At 41.6% G+C, this 20,849-nt stretch overlaps 1 protein-coding gene across 1 annotated transcript; it reads right to left on the bottom strand.

The window, feature by feature from the left end:
* Positions 1–261: 261 nt before the first annotated feature.
* On the bottom strand, positions 262–20,543 carry colec12 (collectin sub-family member 12). The gene is made up of 9 exons (XM_076097282.1): positions 20,432–20,543; positions 6,660–6,782; positions 4,014–4,100; positions 2,801–3,844; positions 1,778–2,377; positions 1,517–1,659; positions 1,265–1,374; positions 933–1,075; positions 262–281 (listed from the first exon to the last, which is right to left on the bottom strand). Exons 1-9 carry the CDS (start codon positions 20,541–20,543, stop codon positions 262–264), a joined length of 2,382 nt encoding a protein of 793 aa, XP_075953397.1.
* Between the last annotated feature and the right edge of the window lie 306 nt (positions 20,544–20,849).

Here is a 20,849-nt window from a genome sequence, read left to right as displayed (position 1 = left end):
GATTTAGTAGAGCCTAAATAAATGTATCCTTCAGTACAAATACCAAATCAATACAATGGGCTGGGTCTGTGCATGTCTTTTGCAGCATACTTGTAAAGTACCTTTAAGACAAAGACCAGTCCAAGTCTCAGTGATGCTTGACAGAGTCCTATAGTCATCTAGAGCTCCTCCTCATGTCCTTCATTATCCTCGCATCTTCAACCTCAACTTCAGCCTCTTCACCGTTCTCCCAGAGACAGCTCACACTGCCTTCGATGGATGCTATAAAACGGGAACGTCCACTGTGAAGAGAACACATATGGTACATTTTAACATCTTTATGATGTGCTTACAGGCTGATATATTAAAACTAAATATGGTAATCTGCAAACTCATTATAATGATGAAGTGCACACAGATCAAAATGTTGCACCATAGATTGATGCAGACAAACGTCAGGCCTAAGAGGCTCCGAATCATGGAAAGTTTCATCTTTTACATTTCCAGGGCAACTGAGTAAACTCTACTGATGAGGACCATGCAATGTGGTCAAAAGCTCCAGACCTTTAGCTAGATTGTTTTGTCACTGGGCTCTGAGGTTTATTTAGAGTAAATCCCATTTACACCATCCTGGTGATCAGAAATACCTGCACTCACTATTCATGCAGTGTTTCTCAAATGGGGTGGTACTTGTACTCCTGGAGGTACTTTGGAGTACCACAGTTTCAGTAACATTTGCTAAGAACTACAGCGCTCATCTGGTTTCAGGATATTCCAATTATTATATTCAGAGTACTGAGAGTCAAACTTTGTTGAGTGTTATCTTTACATGGGATTTGTCAGCGGTAGGAAAAATTTAGAATGTTGCCACCGATATACTTTAAAACATATTCACGCACAAATACACAGAACAAGAATAATTAAAAAAGGTCTCATATACAGAAGGTACTGACAGTCAGAGGCGCGTTCACAGATGAAACCGATGCTGTCTGTGCAGTAGAAATCATTCCAGTTGGCATTATGGACAAGGCCAGCACAGTCCTCGCCATCTTCGTGGCCATGGGTCCAGTTATCCGGCTGGCCAGGCTTCCACTTCCTAAGAGCAACAACATGAACAATATGTATTAAAGCTGAAGCATCATACAAGAAGTTTGTTAGTTGGCCTGTTGTTTTGGAACAGAATGAAGCCAGGAATCAAGTCAGAAATCACTCAAACATAGTAATTCCATCTGCTTAATTGCAGATTCATAATTATTTGTTAAACCAATTTTGCAGGTTTACTCACTTGAAAACTGGTAAAGTTCCATCCACCCATTTCCAGACATTTTCCTCCTCCCTGTCAGTAAGACCCAGCCAGAAATAGCCTTTTCCTTCAATTGCATCTCTCACAAATTGCTATGGAGAGAGGAGCAAAAGATGTTTGAGATGAAAATCAGTTCAGAAAAAAAACAAGTCTGCGATTTTAAAATTAGGTTTGTTTCCTTCTTTAAAGTCATTGAATGTTTTAAAGTAACTATCGGGCTCATATCTCGCTTACCTGTTCCTCATCGTCGCTGATAATGAGCATTAGAGATGACATGTTAGTACAAAACTGGTTGGACTGGTCAAAGTTGAGCATCTGAGGACCAGAGGAGAAGTAATAGCAGCTGTCTCCAAACCTTCTGAACTCAGCTGGGCAACCTGGAAGTAATTATTTACAGAATATTACAAATTAAAAGTAAAATCATACATCAAATGTTATTAGAATTTGTAAAAATGTACTTAGAATGGGCCACCTTAATTTAAACATTTAACTCACCAGGTGCTGGTGGTGTTGGGGTTTGGATCCGCCGGAACACGGAGCCTTTTGGTTCCTCTGTTGGTTTGGAGGGTTGAGGTGGTTTGGGGGGTTGGGGCGGTTTGGGGGCTTGAGGTGGTTTGGGGGTTTCAGGGAGCATAGCGGGCCTCGTGGGTTGAGGCGGCTTTAAAAATGAAGGTGCAGGCGCAGGTATCCCTGGTAGCCCTGGAGGACCAGGAGGGCCGATGGGTCCAACAGGCCCACGAGGCCCATCGTTCCCTGCAGATCCTGCTGCTCCTCTGGGCCCTGGAGGCCCCATTAGTCCAAGCAACCCTGGCAGTCCATCCCTACCAGGAATCCCCAGAGCCCCAGGGTCACCTTTTTCACCAGAGTTTCCAGGTCGACCTCCAGACCCTCTCGATCCTTTAGCCCCTGGAAGACCCCGAGCCCCGATTGGACCCTTTGGACCTGTCGCACCTGGTGGTCCAGCAGCACCTTTCTCTCCTTTAGATCCCACCAACCCTGGCATCCCTTTGTCTCCCTTATCGCCCTTTTGTCCTGGCTGGCCCATTGTTCCCTGTGGACCCTTATCCCCCCTGAGGCCCCTTGGACCTGGTGGACCTGAAACATAGTAACAGCAGATGAGTTTGTCCGAATGTCCTAGGTTTCAAAATTATCTACTTTGGTATTTTTACTTTAGTTTACATTATTTTGCTGATAGTATTAGTGTACTAGCGACCAGACATAGGTGTTATCCAGAACTTATTGTGGTTCTTTAAGATCTAAATCCTTTCATTGCGTAGAGCCAACATTTGGAGGAGTTTACCAAATGAGGGGAGTTACTCTGAATTGAATAGTTTTTAAAAACAGCTGCAAAACATTTTTATTAAAGGAATTATTAATGGAAGGACTAGATATTTGTAAATGTATTTGTTATTTTAGTACATTTGGAGAAGAAATAATAAATAAAAATAAATCATCCTATCATTTGAAACATTTTTCACTATTTCCAGGATACGCACCACGTGCGTCTCGTGTTCTTACCCTGCAGGATGGTGAAGTTGGTGATGAGCTGTGAGTGCTTGCTGTCCACCAGCTTCATCTCCTCCATCACCACAGAGAGGTCACTGACCTCTTTGTCCACTCTGGCTGCCAGCTCATCTTGCTCTGCGCGCTGGTCTTTGCTATCTGCCATGACCTCCGTCACACTAACATTCATCCCCAGTATCAGGTCTGAATGTCGCATCACCGTCTCGGCGCACGACCTCAGGCCATTCAGGTCGGAGCTGATCGCACCTAGGAGCTGCGTGGCAAAGCTCATGTTTCCAGTCACACGGTTCATGTCATTCTCATGTCTGTCTAGTCGTGATTCCATCTTATCAAACTTAGATGAGGTGGCGTTATCGTGGTCTCTCTGGTGGTCCATCAGCTCATGCACGCTCTGGCCATGCTCCTCATTGAGAGCGGAGGTGTTCTGGATCTGGCTGGCTAGAGTGCTGAGCTGAGCCCCCAAGTCATCCAGAGCTTCTCCATTGGAACGGGCCAGAGCTGAGTTATTGGCTGCCAAAAACCGGAGGTTCTGGACCTTTTCCTTAAGCCACTCTGTGTCAGCCCGGGTCTGTCTGGCCGTCTGCTGCAGACCCTGATAGTCATTTTTCAGTGTCTGCACCGCCTGGCCTGCGCCTTCCACCGTCTTCTGCAGTGTGCCAAGCAGATTCCGCTGCTGGGATTGGGTGATGTTTAGTGCACTGATACTAACCTGGGTCTGGCTCTGCACGTTGACCTGGCCCTGTATCTCTGACTGGAGCCGTGCAGTGTCTGTCTGGAGGTCGTCAATCATGCCACTGTAGGAGGTCAAGGTCTGGTTGACCCCACGCAATGAGGCCTCGCTGCCTTGCATAAAACTCTGCAGGGAGACGTGGCCGTTCTGCATGTCATCTCCTGTGATCTGAAGCCCGTCCAGCAAATCCCTGTTCCTGGTTGCCCTGAGGGCGATATCGTTCAGTTGGTTCTGTAAGGCCTCCAGATCTGACTTGAAGGTCTTGATGTTACTTGTGGCATTTCCTGACTTCTCTCCTGTCTGATCATCTGAAAAGGTGACACACACAAAAATATGTTACTGTAAAGAAAACTAAAATATGGTAAAATGTCAAAGTCAAAAAGCACCTCCTTGCATTTCAAACATTGTTCCCAGCTATCGCTGGTTAAAAAAAAAAAATACATATTTGATATCCAATCTTATGTTTATGAGACTTACCTAGTTTCTTTAAGTCTGTCTCCACAGCATTGATCTTGCCTCCATAATTCTGCATGCCCTCTGTGACATTGTCCATTCTCTGGACCACTGACAAAAGAGGAACGAGAAGGTATAAATAGATATACAGACAGACAGACAGACAGACAGACAGACAGATAGATAGATAGATAGATAGTGGCAATCCAATACATATTAATTGACACTGCTGTTTAATGAGTACTTTTACTTCTAAAGGAATGATTTTATATGGTATTGCTACCTTTACTTTGGCAATTTGGCAGAAAACAGCCTTCACTGGTTTTCTTGCAAACGATTTTGGACACATGTAGCCCTTTGTGAGTCAATACTTCTTCCTCCACTTATACATAAATATCACACCTAACATGAAAAAGCAGAATTTCCACAGCTAAACTGATTGTGAACAGCAGAGGGTGCTGCTGTATTCATTTCTCTCTAGTAAATAACTGGAAACTCAAACAGCAACTTTGAAAGCAGGATGTTGAACTGCGTGGAGTTTCCTAAGTTTGTTTTGTAACCGGGCAATCTGTTGATCAATCCAAACAAAGATTTTCAGAGTACATTCACAAATCAATGTCAAACACATGATTAATACCACACTGGTACACTGAGTCTGGTTCCACTTTCTCTGTCCACCTCACATCTGCAACAAGAGTCCATCTCCTCTCCTCCACTGTTTGTTTTTCTCTCGGTATGTGGGTGCCCAAAAACTGCACTGGAAAACATCCCTGGCTTTCACTGTTATCATTCCAGAAGTGACAAAAACACGAAACAATAACATGCACTTGGGACAAAAAACAACAAAAACAAATGGAACCAGTTTTAAAGAGGTGTTGGTCTCTTCCTCTAAAATGCTCATTTCTTTATCTTTTTCAGCAGTGACAAATACTGTATTTGTTGCCCATACATTCACTACTTACAACCTGCCCCTAAAAAAGTGACGTATGTCTACCCCACAGTCCTGTATTGGAAAAGCATTATGGAGTTATATAAGGTTGCTAATTTGAGTAAGGTTTATTGGCTGCCTATTGTGAAGTTATGAGCCATACTTCGGCAGTTACCCAACATGAGGCCCAGCAGATTAATGCTGATCAATGCTGCAGGAGCACAAACTCAGTGACACAGCAGCGAAGATGTTGATCAGTGCAGAAAGCTCTATTTATGTTTGCTGGTAAACTACTGCATGTGCTGCTTAAAGAGTGCAGAATGGAAACAACACAACACACAGAAAACAGCCTTCACTGGTTTTCTTGCAAACGATTTTGGACACTTGTAGCCCTTTGTGAGTCAACCTGTGGTTCATGAGGCAACAAATTGCAACCAAGCCATAAAATCTCCTCTGGGTTGTTAAGCCAGGGCAGTCGCTGCATGGTCATCTGGTAGACATTAGAGCCAAACCACCAAAATCACATGGGCTTCACGCAAACACAGACCCAACGCTGGAGACCCCAAACAATCCTGACAGCACTCACAGGGCACGATTCAGATTTAGATCCTAATTTGTCCACCATATTTTGATGAAAATCATTCCTCACTGGATGAATGCCTCGTGTTGTCTGTCCAGGTCAGGGCGCCTGTGGAACAGGTAGAACTCAAGGATATTTTGAGGTTTTCTATGATAGATTGGGGCCACAAATGTGGGAGACTGAATAATACACAAAGTGCATTCCATATTGATGGTGGAATTCCTTTCTGTTTCTATTCAACATCAATGCCCTGCTTCAAACAGGGAGACATGGCAAAAATGGGTTGCAGTCAGGACAATGTTGCAAAACAACCGTGTTTCCAATCTGGAGCTGTCCAACAGATATCAATTCAGGTGAAAGTAAACCATGTGTTCTGTCCCTTCAAGCGGTAAATCTTAGGCTGGACTCTCTGACTTGTTTGGATTTAGTTTTACATTCTGTTACAGAGATATGACCCTTTGACTTTCATCACACCTCAGAGAGAAGGACAAAGATAGAGAAAGAATGCACACCGGGCATATCCTTCATTTACTGTATATGTTCATTGAGAAATTGTCAACAAACATCTATCTATACAAGTAATGCTTTGAGCTAAATGACAGCGTCAGCACGCTAAACATGCAAACAATGACAATGTTGACTGGTTGATGTTTCACAGGTCATGTTTCCATGGTTACAATCTTAGTTTAGCATGACAGCATGCTAACATTTGCCACTTTCCAATGTAGGTTTTTAGTCTTCAACCAAAGTATTGGTCGAATTAAGGATCGTGACCTGATTATGGTGCTAGATGAAAAGTCAGGAGATCACCAAAGTCAGTAAGACGCATCCTCTGGGGACCCTGAATGTATTTACAAACATTCAGGGCAATCTGTCCAACATTAGGCTAAAACAACAGAAGATTAATATAAAATAAGATATCTTATCCCTCATTGATGTCTTAAGTGTGCACAATTTAATATTTTTTTTACTTTTAAAGAACTTTTGGACAAGACCAGATTTTAAAGAAATGGAATTGTGAAGATGAATCGACTGTGACTCTGAAACACACTCTTATTGTTGTCTTATTTGTCTGTGTTGAATGTAAAATTATTGAATTGTTATTAGGTCAAGTGTTGTAGCAGAAACATGAAAAACACAGTTCCGTTTAGTTTAGACCTACCTTTGTATCCGAGGACGGCCACTGCTATGGTGAGCAGGGCACAGAGCACATAGAGCAGTGCAATCGCCGCCCTCAGCGCCCAGTCATTTTTGCACTTGGTGCACTCCGTTCCCTCCTGAATTCCTGCAACATACAACAGAATGTGAGTCATAAACCGGTGTATAGTATTCAGTAGGTCTGAGCAGTAGTAACTCAAATGTTGTGCAGCAGGGAGTTAATAAAAATAAGGTTTTCATAAAAAAATGGGATATTGTTTTTCATTTCACAACTAAGTTTAGTTCTGCGTGTCTAAAGTGGGACACGCTGTGCCTTTCTTCAGCCAAGTCTCAATTGAAAACATTTGCCCTCGTGAATAAATTACTCAATATGAAACTCTAAAAAAACGCTGCACATGTGTTCGCCATACGACCCAGAAACCGAGACAAAACAGTACCATTACACTTTCTGTGTCATTCCTCGTTGCCATCCAACCTAAAATCACAGTGCAGTGAAATCTTTGGGCATTCATGTCACAGATGTTCACTAGTCTTAATCCTTTGTCCTGAAAACAACCAACACCATGTGATACAATGCTAAACATCATACTATAGGCAGGATGTTTACTTGATTTTGTGGAGAATTTCAGTATTAAACGCATTATTAGTAGGATTTAATAACACCCCTAGTGGTGAGTAGAAGTGTTACAATAATAAATATGTTAGTCACAATATGTTTCCATATGGAATGTATTAAAGGTTTACAATATTCTTACTTATAGAGGATATTATATGTTACAGTATATTAACTCATTGAATGTATTAAATCATAGAAGTATAGTCACTGTAGGTATCTTGAGGGTCAGATAGGGATTCTGAGTGAGGTGTCAGACATGCAGCAGCAAATGGAGGCGACCTCATCGATGGAGGATGGGGCCAGTGGGACGGTCAAATGCCAAAGCTGACCAGCAGGACAGAGAGGAGGAGTTCAAGATGTTTTGAGAAGAGCCAAGATGTTTTGCTAAGGGATCGATAATGGGAGGGGGCAGAATTCAAATGAAGCCAATCACTAATCGCCACGGAGGGTCATTCACATGTTTTATGACAGTGTCGGACACTTTCCGACTCTCAGGGGATATAAAAGACAATGTTTTAGGGAGTTTACCTCAGATTACTGCAGCTCTCATTTTCAGCTAACTGGCCGCGCCGGACTGTGAGGAGATGCGTGTATGTGGTCTCTGCTCTCGAGAACATTACTATTGATAGTTAATTCAGTTTGTAAGTGAACTTTGTGTAGTACATTAAATATTGTTTTAATTTTGGACCGGGTCCAGCTCATTCTTCTGATGCGCGTGCGCAGTAAGAAGCTCGCAGCAGAAGAGTACCTGCGGCCTGCAAGCTCCTTCATCCTTTGTTCTAACCCTAACAATTTCATTAGAACTGACCATGTAGCCTCTGGCGAGCAGAGTGAGAGGGCAGCTGGTGCTTCACAACGGGCAACAAAGATCTTTGTGCAGATGGAACAAAACTTAAATCAGATTATAGAGGAATTGAGAATTTCTGGAAACATGTTACACTTTATCAGACGGGAAGGTTGTGAAACAAATAGACTGAGCAAAAACAAAACGGTTTATCGAACACTTTTAATGTTGTAAGGACAAACTTGTCTAAAAGTGACAGTGTGTAGGATTTGGTGGTATCCTGCGGTGTGGGTGCAGATTGCAACCAACTGAATACTCCTCCGCTGACCCCTCCCTTTTCCTAATCTGCATAACGTGAGCCGCCGAGTGCAAAACCATGGTAACGCTGTTCACCTCGCTCCAAGGCCATCCTTACCGTAATAACACTACCTTAGGAGCAGATGTTGTTTTTTCAGCTAATCTGGCGGTTTGATTACAACCTGTCTGATCACTTGACTGCTTGTGCACCATTTTGCATTGATTTAATTTACAAAACATGGCCCTTGGCAGTTTGGGTAAGTCAATTGTTGACATCTTCACATGACTTCAGAGTATCAGAGGCCTGTCTCTGTCCCTTTAAGTCATGTCACCCGTGATGGGACCGAATGTGTAGCCACAACAGGCTCCATCCTTCCCAGCAGTGGGCCCGGACCACCAGAGGGGTACTGGACCCACACATCTGTGCAAACATCACATCTGACCACCTCAAAGGGGCCCAGCTTTGGACCCAGACACAGATATGCAGGCCGCTGTTGTCCTTTTGTATGCCGAGCGCCTCATGATGGGAGCCAGTGTGGCGAGCTCCATCAGAGAACCCCCCCCCACACACACACACACCGCCCCCATTGGTCCTGACCACATGCTGCTTAAAGGACAACATCACACCATGTAAACAAGCAGCAAGCAGCCGACCTTTCGCAGGTTCTGGGTCAAGAGCTAAGCGGGGGGTGGCATTTCTGTGTTCATTAGAGTTTGAACATGGCGGCAGTATCATATGTGTGTATCTCCTGCTTTCAGGTTCACTGAATTTCAAATAGTTTCTCACAGTCAAAACTCTTTCACCCAGACTTATTGCCCTTCATACTTCAATAATTAACTTTTCTACAAACCCCCCACTATCAACATAAAACAACAGATTCTTCTCGGTACAATGCCCTCACATACCTTTATTATTACATGTCAGGTTGTGTCGTAAAACACAGAGCATGAATCGTAAAAAGCATCACCGTGACATTTCTGTCATCAGTCGAGTCGTCTCAAATTATGCTGATGACTGGACTCATTTTGATGTTTTTCAAGAAAAAAAAACCAAATCTCTGGTTCTGCTGCATCAATTTAGAAAACGTTCTATTGTGAATCTGACATTTTTTAGGAGTAAAATTCTGAATCCGTGGTGAGGCGGCAGCAATGGAAAATGCTCCGTCACCTTTAGATTCTGACTTGGAACATATGGAGGTTCAAGCTATTTGGTCATCATGGGAAACGTTTGTGTACGATGGTAAAATCATAACCAAAGATGAAAGAGCCTTAACTGTCAGGACTTCAACTTTAAAGTTTCTTGAGAAAACAACATCACATACTGGGCTGTAGAACCTGGCAGGGACAGGTTTCTCACAGCAATGATGCTTCCACTGAACTAACATGGTAACTCATTCTGGGCAGAGCAGCCAGTGGCTCCATCCAGGGTTGCAACATTTTCCTACTGGAGTGTTTTCTGTTCCCCTAATAGGGATTTTGCATAAGCAATGCAGTAATGATGTAAGTAAGTAGCTGCACTATTCTGTTAAACGGAATCCAGAAAGAAAACAAAACTACTGGGGTTCTTTAGTCATACTAGATGTGGGCCAAGTAGTTCTTTGATGGCTTGCTTTGTCATAATTACATCCACAGAAGATGATAAAGGTATGATAATGTAATAATTATGGTAAATTATAGTAAACATTTCTGAGACTGAACTCCTACTGTCTATCCTGATGATGATAACCTAGCACGCTACATACAAGTCTTGGACAATCAAAATCATCATATACAATCTTTTCAAAGCAAATTCCAAGGGTCATGAACATTTAGATGGAAGAAAATCTTCTCTGCATGTGCTGCCTACTCAGCTTTGTGTTACAAACCCCCATGATGTACCTCACTAGCGTGCCATGTTTCATATCCAAAGGGCTATTGAGACTTCGTGCTGTCTACGCATAAACTACCAGAGTACATAAACATGCTGACACATACATGTCATGAGCTGACTGAAAACACATCGTTTAGCTAAACGGCCCAGTGCAGAACGAGGGGGGGGGGGGGGGGCTTAGCCTGTTGAGAGTTAAGGAGCTGGACGGAAGCCAGGACGTCCCAATCAGCAAACTGGAATCCAGCCAGATTATTCCCAAGACGTACATAAATGCAACAAAAGTGTAGAAAGAGCAGCGGTAACATGGAGAATACTGTACCTAACATATCATAGCTGTCAAGTGAGAACCATGTAGCTCCAGCTTTGGCCTGTTTTTTAGTATCTACATAATCATTTATGGGCTGAGTTTATGCACCAAGACAAAATAAATATCCATGAGATATCATGACATTTGGTACCGACATTCATGTACAACAGCGCCATCATCAGGTCAAGATTAATTTATCAAATGCTTTGCTTTATGACCTACTACCTGCAAACTAATGACACCCATCAGCTGTACTTCATATTTAGTGATAGCAAATATTTGCATGCTAACAGGCTAAACTAAGATGTGAACATGGTAAACATAATACCTAAACATATGAAAATGTGCATGTGAGCATGTTATCCTGCTGATATACGTATCTAACTCAAAGGACCATTGTGTTGAAGTATACAGTACTCAGTAGTCTTGATAAAATACAACAAAGACACTGTTTTGAAGCAACAGCACCAACATAGATATCCCTGGAGCATCTCCTGGAATGTGACCAGCGTGAGAGTTGCACAAATAACTCATACTAAGCAGAAGTTATGGTCAGTTGTGGTTCAGCTTTGTCGATGTTCATTATCTCACAGCTGAGAAACTGAAGAATAAAAGCAGAGAAACAGCGACAACGAGAAAAGAGGCAGAGAGAGTAAAGATGGGGGCAGTCCAGAGCGGTGTCTGTAAAACAGCTGTATTTCATTTGGACTCTGAGTCAGTCAAAGAAAAAAAAAAATTCCCAACACTTATTCCCTTATTCCATGTACCTGCCATGAGACTTGCCTGCCAGTCTCACTCCTGGCTGGAAACTTCCATGGCAACACAAAAGAAAGCCTGTACAGACTAGAGCCTTTTTGTGTGAAGACCCTTTGTGCAGAGTGTTAATACTATGTTATATACAGTAACTGGGTGGCTACCACAGCCGGATGTGGTACAGACAGGCCATGCCTCTCTACTCCACCTGAATCAAGTCTGACGGATTACAATGCTGCCAAATGCTGAACTTTCGACTCACATTTCGAAAGGGAACACACATATTTTTCTTTTAAGTAGTTACTTACTACTATGTGGTATTTTTCTCCAAATGTACAAACTGTCAAAAGTACACTTACATCTAATTGTGGCTCAAGTTACAGTTTGTAATTTCCGTAATCAGCCTCACTGAAACAATTTGGTTTAAAAAACTTGCCTCAACAAACCAAAGCAGACATAAAAATATATATTCCACAAACCACAGTGGATCACTGAAGATGAAATGCAATTTTCAGACACACAATAATAATAATAATGTTTTGTTTTTTTCATTCCTGAGTTAATTTGCCTCATTACTCCAACGCACTTGAATGAAGACTTTCAATAAATTCGTAATTCAGACATATAATACTGCTGTCTTGGCTAGGCATAAGATTCCCATTCAAAAATATCTCATGTATAGTTGAAGGTATGAAAAAAAGCAAGAATGAGGGGAAGAGTAAACAAGACAGAGCCTACAGCCATGCGAGCGGTTCTGTCGGGCTGTTCTTAGGCCCAGTGGTGCCTTGAGCTAAATGCTGATGTTTAACATGTGTTATGTTTAGCATGTTCTAAATGTCCTAAATTCAAGTGTAGAACATGGACAGATGTGTCCATGTTCTACACTTGAATTTAGGTAAATAATGGCCTTGTCCTTTGCAATACAATGCAATTTAGACAGATACGATTTATGTAATTATACTTATTAATCTTCCCCAGTGCAGCTTGGGCTTGAAGAACTTGTACTTCCGGCTTCTTTCTTGAGACAATGTTGAACATTTAATTGAGCTAACAATCTGCACTGTGGTCGTGGTCGTGGTGTCCCCCTCTGGCCTTTATAGCTACCCCAGTAATAACAGCCGCCAACTGGAATGTTAACAAGTAAACACTCTCAAACAGGGGAAGTTACCACTAAGACAAATTACTAAGACATTAGGGTCCCTGAATTGCTGAGCTTGCCTGGGCCATGTTTCTTTTCACTCGCTGCCAACAGGTTTATGACACTTTAAATCGGGCCCTGGTTCTCTACAACATCTGGACCTCGTTACAGTAGAGCCAAATCAAAGGACACATGCAAACAGTTGATACATAATCCCCTCATGCCTAGCATCATAAGAATAAAGGGCTGCGTTTTTTTTTTTAAACTTTGTCTTCTGTGGGCTATTTCGGGTGTTTTTATAAGAAACCTTCTCCGTGGTACTCACGATGAGTAAGGAGATCAGTGGTTTAAAGCCGCCAGAGATCTGTATGTTGGCTTGTTAAAGAAAAATAACATGACCGAATGTCTGAACAGGATGATATGCCCTCATTACACATACTCACACATGCACACAAAACACATATTGCCTAAAGCTGACAAGGCTGAACAGTGTCCTTTGAAGGCCTTGGTCATAGACTTTAACATAAACACCATACTGGGATATGCAGCCCAATATGGGCCAGCGTCTCTGGAAAACATCCTCTTCAGCATGCTATTATCCCTCAAGTCTTATACTATATGGCCTACTAAAACACATACTTAGAGACTGTACACAAATTATTAGGACGGGGTAATTTGCCGAAGGCACAGAACGCAGTACTCCGGTGGGATGAGTGGAGGTGGACTCTGTGTTTACATCGATGATGCTTGGTGCTCAAACATGGTTTGCTATATTCCTCCTGATGCAAATATAGAAAGAAATGCACTAAAGTAATGCAGAACTGTTCTTTGTTTTGTGCCTTTTTTTATTGTTGCAAATGGGATACATTTGCATTTTGTTGTGTATCCCTGGGTTGCATAATGAATATAAATGATCCATGGAACTGAACTTTTTGGGAGAGCAGGGGAGGATCTTTGAACTTTTTCTCATCCCAGATTCATTCTTTTTTTGATAATCAAATGTTGCTTTCATTTTTATATTTAATGATGTGCTTTTGGAAAGAGGTCTGGAAGAAATGTCTCTCAACACGGCCAGCTATGTGACTCAGGCATCGTGTTGATTTGAGGAAAAGTCATATATCTGATGTCAGTCTGTAACATTATCTGATACAATTCATATACAGTATTTCCATGAAGTAGAATCCAGGGTGTTTCACTCATTCTGCAGCTGTAATAACCATTAACTTAGCAGCTCTTTATTCAAAAATAGAGAGGCTGGTATGAGGTGTAAAATAAATGCTAAGGGAGGGTCTTACTCTTTTATAAATTAATGAATAAGATTCAACCACCGTTCCCACCCCAATCCTTTTCATACTGTCCCTTAATTTGTATATTTTGTACATATTTTGTATAATTTGCATACTTTAAAAATATTTGACATTTTTTACTTGATGAAAAATCTTTTGACGCAAAATCTCTTTAACAAGTTTATATACTGCTCAAGAGCCACTGCAATCTTGCCTATCGCCACCTGCTCTTTATGCCCTATATAAACTTTCAAAGATTACATTTTCCCTGCAAAGTTTATAAAATTGCAGTCCCCACAAGTACCCTGGCATGCTTATCGACAGTTGGAAGTTTCATGGAAGTTGTGCAACAACAACAGTGAAACATTTGGAAATAATGAGTGGTGGTATATCCGTTGACAGAAGCGTGCAAAAGGATAAAAATGGCATCCTTCAGTGGAACACAGTTCACTCTTGAGGGACAACTTTATGGTGCATTTCTTGTTCGCTGAGCTGGCTGCTTTTTTTTTAAAGTGCTAAAAGGCACAAACAGCCTAATTGGTAGAGAAAACAGTTAGATGGCCTGTAAAACAGGGATTCAGATCTAATGAAGCAGTGGACATGGAGCTGATTAGATCAGGTTTTGTCCTCCCATCTGTGCTTGGATAGAAGAGGACAGACTATGACAAATCGGTCCTACATCGTAATCTCAAGAGACAGACTTTTAAGCATGCAAGTGTGCCCCACAAACAAACCTGCATGGGCCACTGTATTAGGGATACTTTATAAGGCAGGATTGGATATCAAAAAGCTCTTTGTGTCCCAGTCAGCAGTTTCCATCAAAGACTAAAATCGAGGTTCACTGTGTGCCTCTGGTCTCACTGTGGATGGTGAGATTTGGAGATAAATAGTTGGAGTCCCATCTTTTATAAAGTTTCAGGGATGTGATGTCAGTCCACCGTGAGCTGGCAAGCAGAGATGGTGTTGGCGGGCAGGATTTTAAAAAATGTAATTAAGAATTAACACTCTGTAAAATGCAACTCAAATAGCACCTGCATCTACTTAAATAATGTTTTTAAAGCAGGCCCATGCAAGAAGGTTTACTTGTGCAAACACACTAAGGACTTATTCATTTATTGTAAGCTATATTTCAACGCCAAAATTAAACTTCTCTCATCACTTGTCATTCTAAATAAGGATTATGCATCATGATGGTTTTACTAGATGATTGCTTTTTATTTGATATGCCTGTGCTGTAAAATTGAGCCTGAACCAATGACCTGGATAACCATTTAATCAGTATTGTGCTGAGAAGAGACCACTGGACATAGATATGCCGTGGTTCTACTAAACATGGTCTAGGTTAGTCAGTTCAGCCTGATAATCAGTTGTTACACACGTGAATACAAACCAACACAGTTTTAAAATCATCAAGTTTCCCACGGTTTGAAAAATGTACACAAAAAAAAGCATGATATGGTAATTTGATAGTATCTTCAGCATTCAACATTACAAAGCTTTCAGTCCCATCTAGAGCATTACATTTCCAACTAAAATTAACGAAATTTACAGTAACAAAATGCGCTCCTTTAAAACAGACGTTTAAATTACCATCATTCACATCCATGAATTTAGAAAAACATGGAAACCATAAACTAACTTTATTGGCCTGCGAGGAGAACTAGAGACCCCCTGGCTCCTCCTGCTCATGTTCCAGTGTTGGCATGTCTAAATGAGGTAATTTCAAGTAAAACCGGACCATGTGAACCTCAGAGAGAGAGAGAGAGAGAGAGAGAGAGAAGGAGGAGGGGGGGGGGTGCCCTCACTATGCATCCATGTAAACAGTTGTGCAGTGAGCTAAACTCGCCTACATTAAAGGTTGCTACCATAAACAAGAGATGATAATAAAGTTGCTGTTCACTCACTGCGAGGTTGTAGGGTACAGATTATAGTGCAGACACTTGCAGAGGCTAAGCACAGCGCTGGTATACACCATCAAAGTGGCTACGTCAGGTAAAGCTGTTATCTCCTTGGTTGCGCTTTGAAAGGTCAGCGGCAACTAAGGTCAAAGTTGTTATAATTTGAAAGTAAAACGATTACAGTATATAACTTCCATAACAACATCAAAAATTAGCCCAACAGTAATCAACAGTTAGCTATAGTTACTTAGAATGTGGTATTAGCGTAACATTAGCTCCAGAGAGCTAGTATATGGCTAGTTAGCTTGGCTAGCAGTAATGTGAAAAACTACATTAACAACTGTGACAATTACAACACTGTTATATTAAGAAGAGTACCTAGAGATAATGCTCCAACACGGTCATTCGACCTGTCCATATTTGATTGGTCACAGTAAAAATGTCAGTTAGCTTAAACTACAATGATATGAAACTGTGCAAGTGGGGGTTAAACAGTGAAAGTAACTGCTGGTGGCAGAATACTCATATCTTGTTTTTGGTTTAGAAAACAAGCTTATCAATGTTAAAATGTCCCCAAATTACTAATTATCTTGGGTGCAGCCTGTCATGTCAACCAACGGCTGATCAGGTTTGGCTCAAGAAACCAATCTCAATCATAAAAAGCACCTCTCTAATGTGAGCTACATAGCTAATATTTGGTTCCAAAGGCACAGTGAGTAATATAGTCTGCCAACACGTGAAACAGGATTGTAATAAAAGAATGCACATGGGACAAGCACTGGCCACTTCGATGACAAAACCCACTTTAAACATAAAACAGCATCTGTCACTGATTTAAGTAATTTACAGGGTTAGGAAAAGTGCACAAGAGGGTCCAGTAAAGCCAGAACTTACAGGAAGTTGTATTTCTGGACTAAAGCCTCCATGTGGCAATGTGCTGAGCCTCTGGTCTTTTCCCACTGCCAGGAAAAACATGTTGCACTCTGTTTGTGCACTGTGGATTACATAAGTGTGATCAATGTCAAACAAATCTATAATTGTAACCATGTTTGTATTTTATTTATAATGGCTCCCACAGCGAAGCCTCACAGAGAACTATCTGGGACTTGGAAGACATTTAAAAATCATACGCAGTGAGATCAATCAAAAAGCCTGACACCTCCTAATCTCTACCTCACCACAATAACATGAACACAAATAAACTGAGACATATTTTGTCACACGGGTTAAAAATACATCATTACACATTCATGCCAACCGAAAACCACTGCTCAGGGTGCCAAGTTGAACACTGGAGTTAACGCCATAGACCATCTGTGCAGTTGGGTTTTTGTGTGGTCACGCCTGCTGGGTAGCCCACCGTGGAAGCACTTAAGATACTGAATCAGCAACAATGATCACCCAGCCTGATGATCGTCAGCCGGAGTGTGTGCTGTACTCCATCCTATCACCACACACCACTTTCAAGCTTCATTGCCCAGTAGAGCCAATAAAACCACAGAGTGTGGACCCAGCCAGCCGTCCAGCCAAGACTGGCTTTACTTTCTGGGGTAAGACGCTGACCACAGAGAGGGTGGTCTAACTGCCAGCTCAGGCCAGTGTAGCTGCACTGTGGTCTATGTTGAAAGTTATGTAATGCATTATTAAAGGGAGAAGTTTCATGTAGGAAATATTTTCTTTCAACCATAGTTCCTGCATGCAATATAGAAATGTATTTTTTTTTCAGCGCTTTGAGCACCACAAGTCGAGTGTTATGTAGTCCCATTATATTGGAGAGGAGGCAAATATCTCTACGGCCGATACACTCACACCAAAACACTCTAGATTGATAAATAGCACTACAGGTAAGAGGAAACATATGTATTTTTGATTTGGGATGAACTGTCCCTTTAAATAAACATTTTACCAATAGATGCCATATTCCAATTGTCCAACGAAGACAAATGATATTTTCTTACTTATTGTTGGTGCAGTCTAGTCATGAAGAAGGTTTTAATTGCATCTCCTGAGGTTCCTGAGATCTCTCTCTTGTTGTTGTCACCCAGTACAAAACATTGTATTCTCAAAGCATAGAAAGGCTCAAGGCCTCTGAATTCCTGCCCTATCTCCAATCATTAAGTTAATCAAATAGGTCTGTTGCTGTGCTCATTGACAGCTGTTTCCACAGTTGCAAAAACAACTCACACATCAGAATCTTAGGACTAGAGGTGTCATCTTCCTGTGCTGGAGCCAGAAAGATACTGACAGAAAAATGGCCACAAAAATTGCAACAAGCTTTGATGTTACTGACACCATATGCAGCTTGTTGAGAATCAATGCACAGAAATAACATCTCTTAAATCAGCAAATTGGCCAATATGACTAAACATTTGAAAAACCTTGAAGATTCAACAGCAGCATCCCATTCCAGGAACATTATCTCCATTAATTGTTCATCCACAGATCGTGCTCTCAACAATTTTCAGATGTATAGAAGTGCCAACAGGTAACGATTTAAACATCTTGCACACATGTACACACTTGTATACACAATGTAATTTGTAAAAAATAAATAGTGTAATGCTTTAAGCTCTACAAATTAAATTTCATTCCCCTCAATTTAACTGGAGTAGTGTAAGAAATCTCAAAACTAGTGAGCAAATCTGTTTTGGCACAATGCGGGGGAACCAACACAAAACTATTGTGCTAAACTACTTAATACGGTAAAGTTGATGCTGCAATCATAAAAGCTGCTCCAAGTATGTTCAATCAGGCGGTTCTGATATTTTTCCTTTGCAGCAGATGTACAGATGTGAATACACAAACACATGCCTGACTTGAAACAGTCATCTGAAACACTTGAGAGCAGAGTCAACGGAAAGAGCAAAAAACTCCACAAGGCTGGCTCCTTTGCACAACACTCAGACATTTTTCAGTATCTCCAAAAAAACAAGTCCTACAGTGTAAACAAGAAGAAAACAGTGAGTGGTGTGCTAGTGTGTTGCCAACGTAATCACAGCCAGAGCAACAAATACAGCACAGGCTGGTCTGAGAGTTGAACGGTGAGCTGCACTGACTCGCAGCACAAAGACAAATACACATTCTTCATTCTAGCTTTCTGCTGTTTTTCAAAGAGAGGAAGCAGCGAGGTTGATGTTGGCCCTCTCTGGAGCCAAGAAAACCTCCATTAAGAGACACACTGAAGCTGAGCCAAATGCAGAACTTCTTCAGCATATCTGAGGCTAGTTGACAGAAAATGGAGTGAGACACGTCCAATACTTGTGTGTATTATTCTTGTGATTGAGCCAAAAACCTGCAGGGAAAGGAGAGCTCGACAAACATCCATTATGGGAAAGAAGACGCCCGATCAGATGACAGTTGGTTGCAGGCGTGTCGTTACCATTGGCCGACGTGTCCCTCAGAGACACGTCGCACGAAATGGTGTGAAGAAGTTTGATGAGGTGGTGAGGCCGACTTTGGTCAAAACAGCGACGGCTATATATAACACGGCTTACTGACAAAAGCTCCGCTGAAACTCCAGAACTGTCAAGTTTTAGATGTGAAATCCTTTTTCATTGACATCATGAGTTAACGAGGGGTCTTTCTCTAACATCTGCATTGCGATGTCTGTACAGCATGCGTTTAATAGGTGCCTGCTATAAAGATAAGATGGAAGTCAAGGCAGCTGGAGCTCATTTTGAACTCCAAGCTTGATAGCAAATGGAGCCATGCAGGAGTTCATGCTGTTCTATATATGAAAATGTTCAATGTCTGACACTAGGGAGTCCATATTAACTATTTGGCAGTCTGCATACACCAATGCTGAGCACTGCTTGCTGCTACCTGCAAATGTAACTCCCTCTACCGCCCTTTTGTGTTTAGATTTACGTGAACTTTTTCTCAGTAAGTGTTCATGTTAATTAAAAGGTTTGCTCAGACTGAAACTACTGTAGGGATAACATATGGTTACTGCAGAGTTAGTGTGGTAGAGGTTAGGTTACAGAAATCATGGTCAAGGTTGAAAACAACCCAACAGTAATTGTTGGTCTACAACAGAGCTCTAACTCTAGTCTCTTGTATGAAACTAAGATGCACTACAGGCCCATCCACCTCTCAGATAATCCAACCTATCCCATTACAATGATTTATATGACTTCTTACGAAAAGTTATTCCTTATTTTTCATGCATTTTCCTAAGAATGTACAGCAACGCATGTCAATTCACGCTTGTTACATGCATTCAGTCTTTTCAAAATAAATTTCCGTCTTCACAACTTTATGCAGATGCCCACTGACCCGTTGGGGCAACAACTCGGCGACAACCAATCACATTTGAATTCCCTTGTGAACCTGAAGCACATATTTGTTATCTGAACCACGCAAAACTCAGATAAAATAACAACAAAAAAACTTCAACAAAGGTCAACAACAACCCAATTCTCTATGATATAACTCTAACGACACATATACTTTGTTGTGTGCCAGAAAAGCGGCAATGTGAGAAACTAACTGTCCATTCGTAGTGAGTAAGAGTAAATTGTGTACATGCTCGTGAGAACGCGCGCATGTCTGTCTTAGTGCATTAAGGGAAAATGAAAAAAATATAAAAAATTTGTTATTCAGCTAAGAATGGAAAAAAAGACAGAAAAACAAAAGTTGATGCCATTTTCCTTCTGAAATATTTTTTTCCCAATTGTTTTCCCCCTCTACTGGCTGGTGAGATACGTTGCAGCAGATTTATTCTCATCACCATCTGCATTTGAGTCATTATCATCTGTGTTAAGCTGAGTGTTAAACAGAGGGGCTGCTCTTGAGTGCAGGGGTTTGTTCAGCTGACCTGCAGCTGACCTACGCCTGTCCCCGCTCTCACGCTAACGAACGCTCTCAGCAGAATCCTCATGGCATGCTTTAGGCTGGCCCCTGCCAGGACGTAGTGATTTGTGTCGTGTCTGGGATGCATTCCCGCCTGCCTGTCATTGGTCAATCCAGGTTTGACCCACCATCCTTTTGACCAGTCACCAGCAGTGCTCTGTGTTGTTTTATCTGCCTCTCTTTTAGTTTCCCTGTTGTTAACGTCTACTTCTCTGTAATCCTTTAATGTTTTCTCTATCTTTCGTCCTCCTCTGACTCACTACGCTCTTTATTGAAAACATGAGCGGGTAATCTTTCATTAGAACGACAGAACACCAACTGCATGCATGCATGCCCTGGAGGGGGCCGTAAGTAACAGGCAGGCATTCCCGAAACATTATTTTCTGGTAATAAA

The sequence above is a fragment of the Anarhichas minor genome, unplaced genomic scaffold, assembly GCF_050575085.1.
Source record: "Anarhichas minor isolate MPS153535 unplaced genomic scaffold, ASM5057508v1 ptg000024l, whole genome shotgun sequence".
In the NCBI taxonomy this organism is placed as follows: Eukaryota; Metazoa; Chordata; class Actinopteri; order Perciformes; family Anarhichadidae; genus Anarhichas; species Anarhichas minor.
The sequence above is the reverse complement of the archived record's forward strand: the minus strand, read 5'-3'. Positions and strand labels throughout refer to the sequence as shown.

Bases quoted from the DNA above. Each gene is read 5' to 3' on its own strand.
- colec12 (XM_076097282.1), bottom strand. From the start codon at position 20,543: ATGCATCCCAGACACGACACAAATCACTACGTCCTGGCAGGGGCCAGC. The intron at 4,101-6,659 runs GTAGGTCTAAAC...CTCTTTTGTCAG, and splicing joins GGCCGTCCTCGGATACAAAG to TGGTCCAGAGAATGGACAAT. The intron at 1,076-1,264 runs GTGAGTAAACCT...TGTTGCTCTTAG, and splicing joins GGAACTTTACCAGTTTTCAA to GAAGTGGAAGCCTGGCCAGC.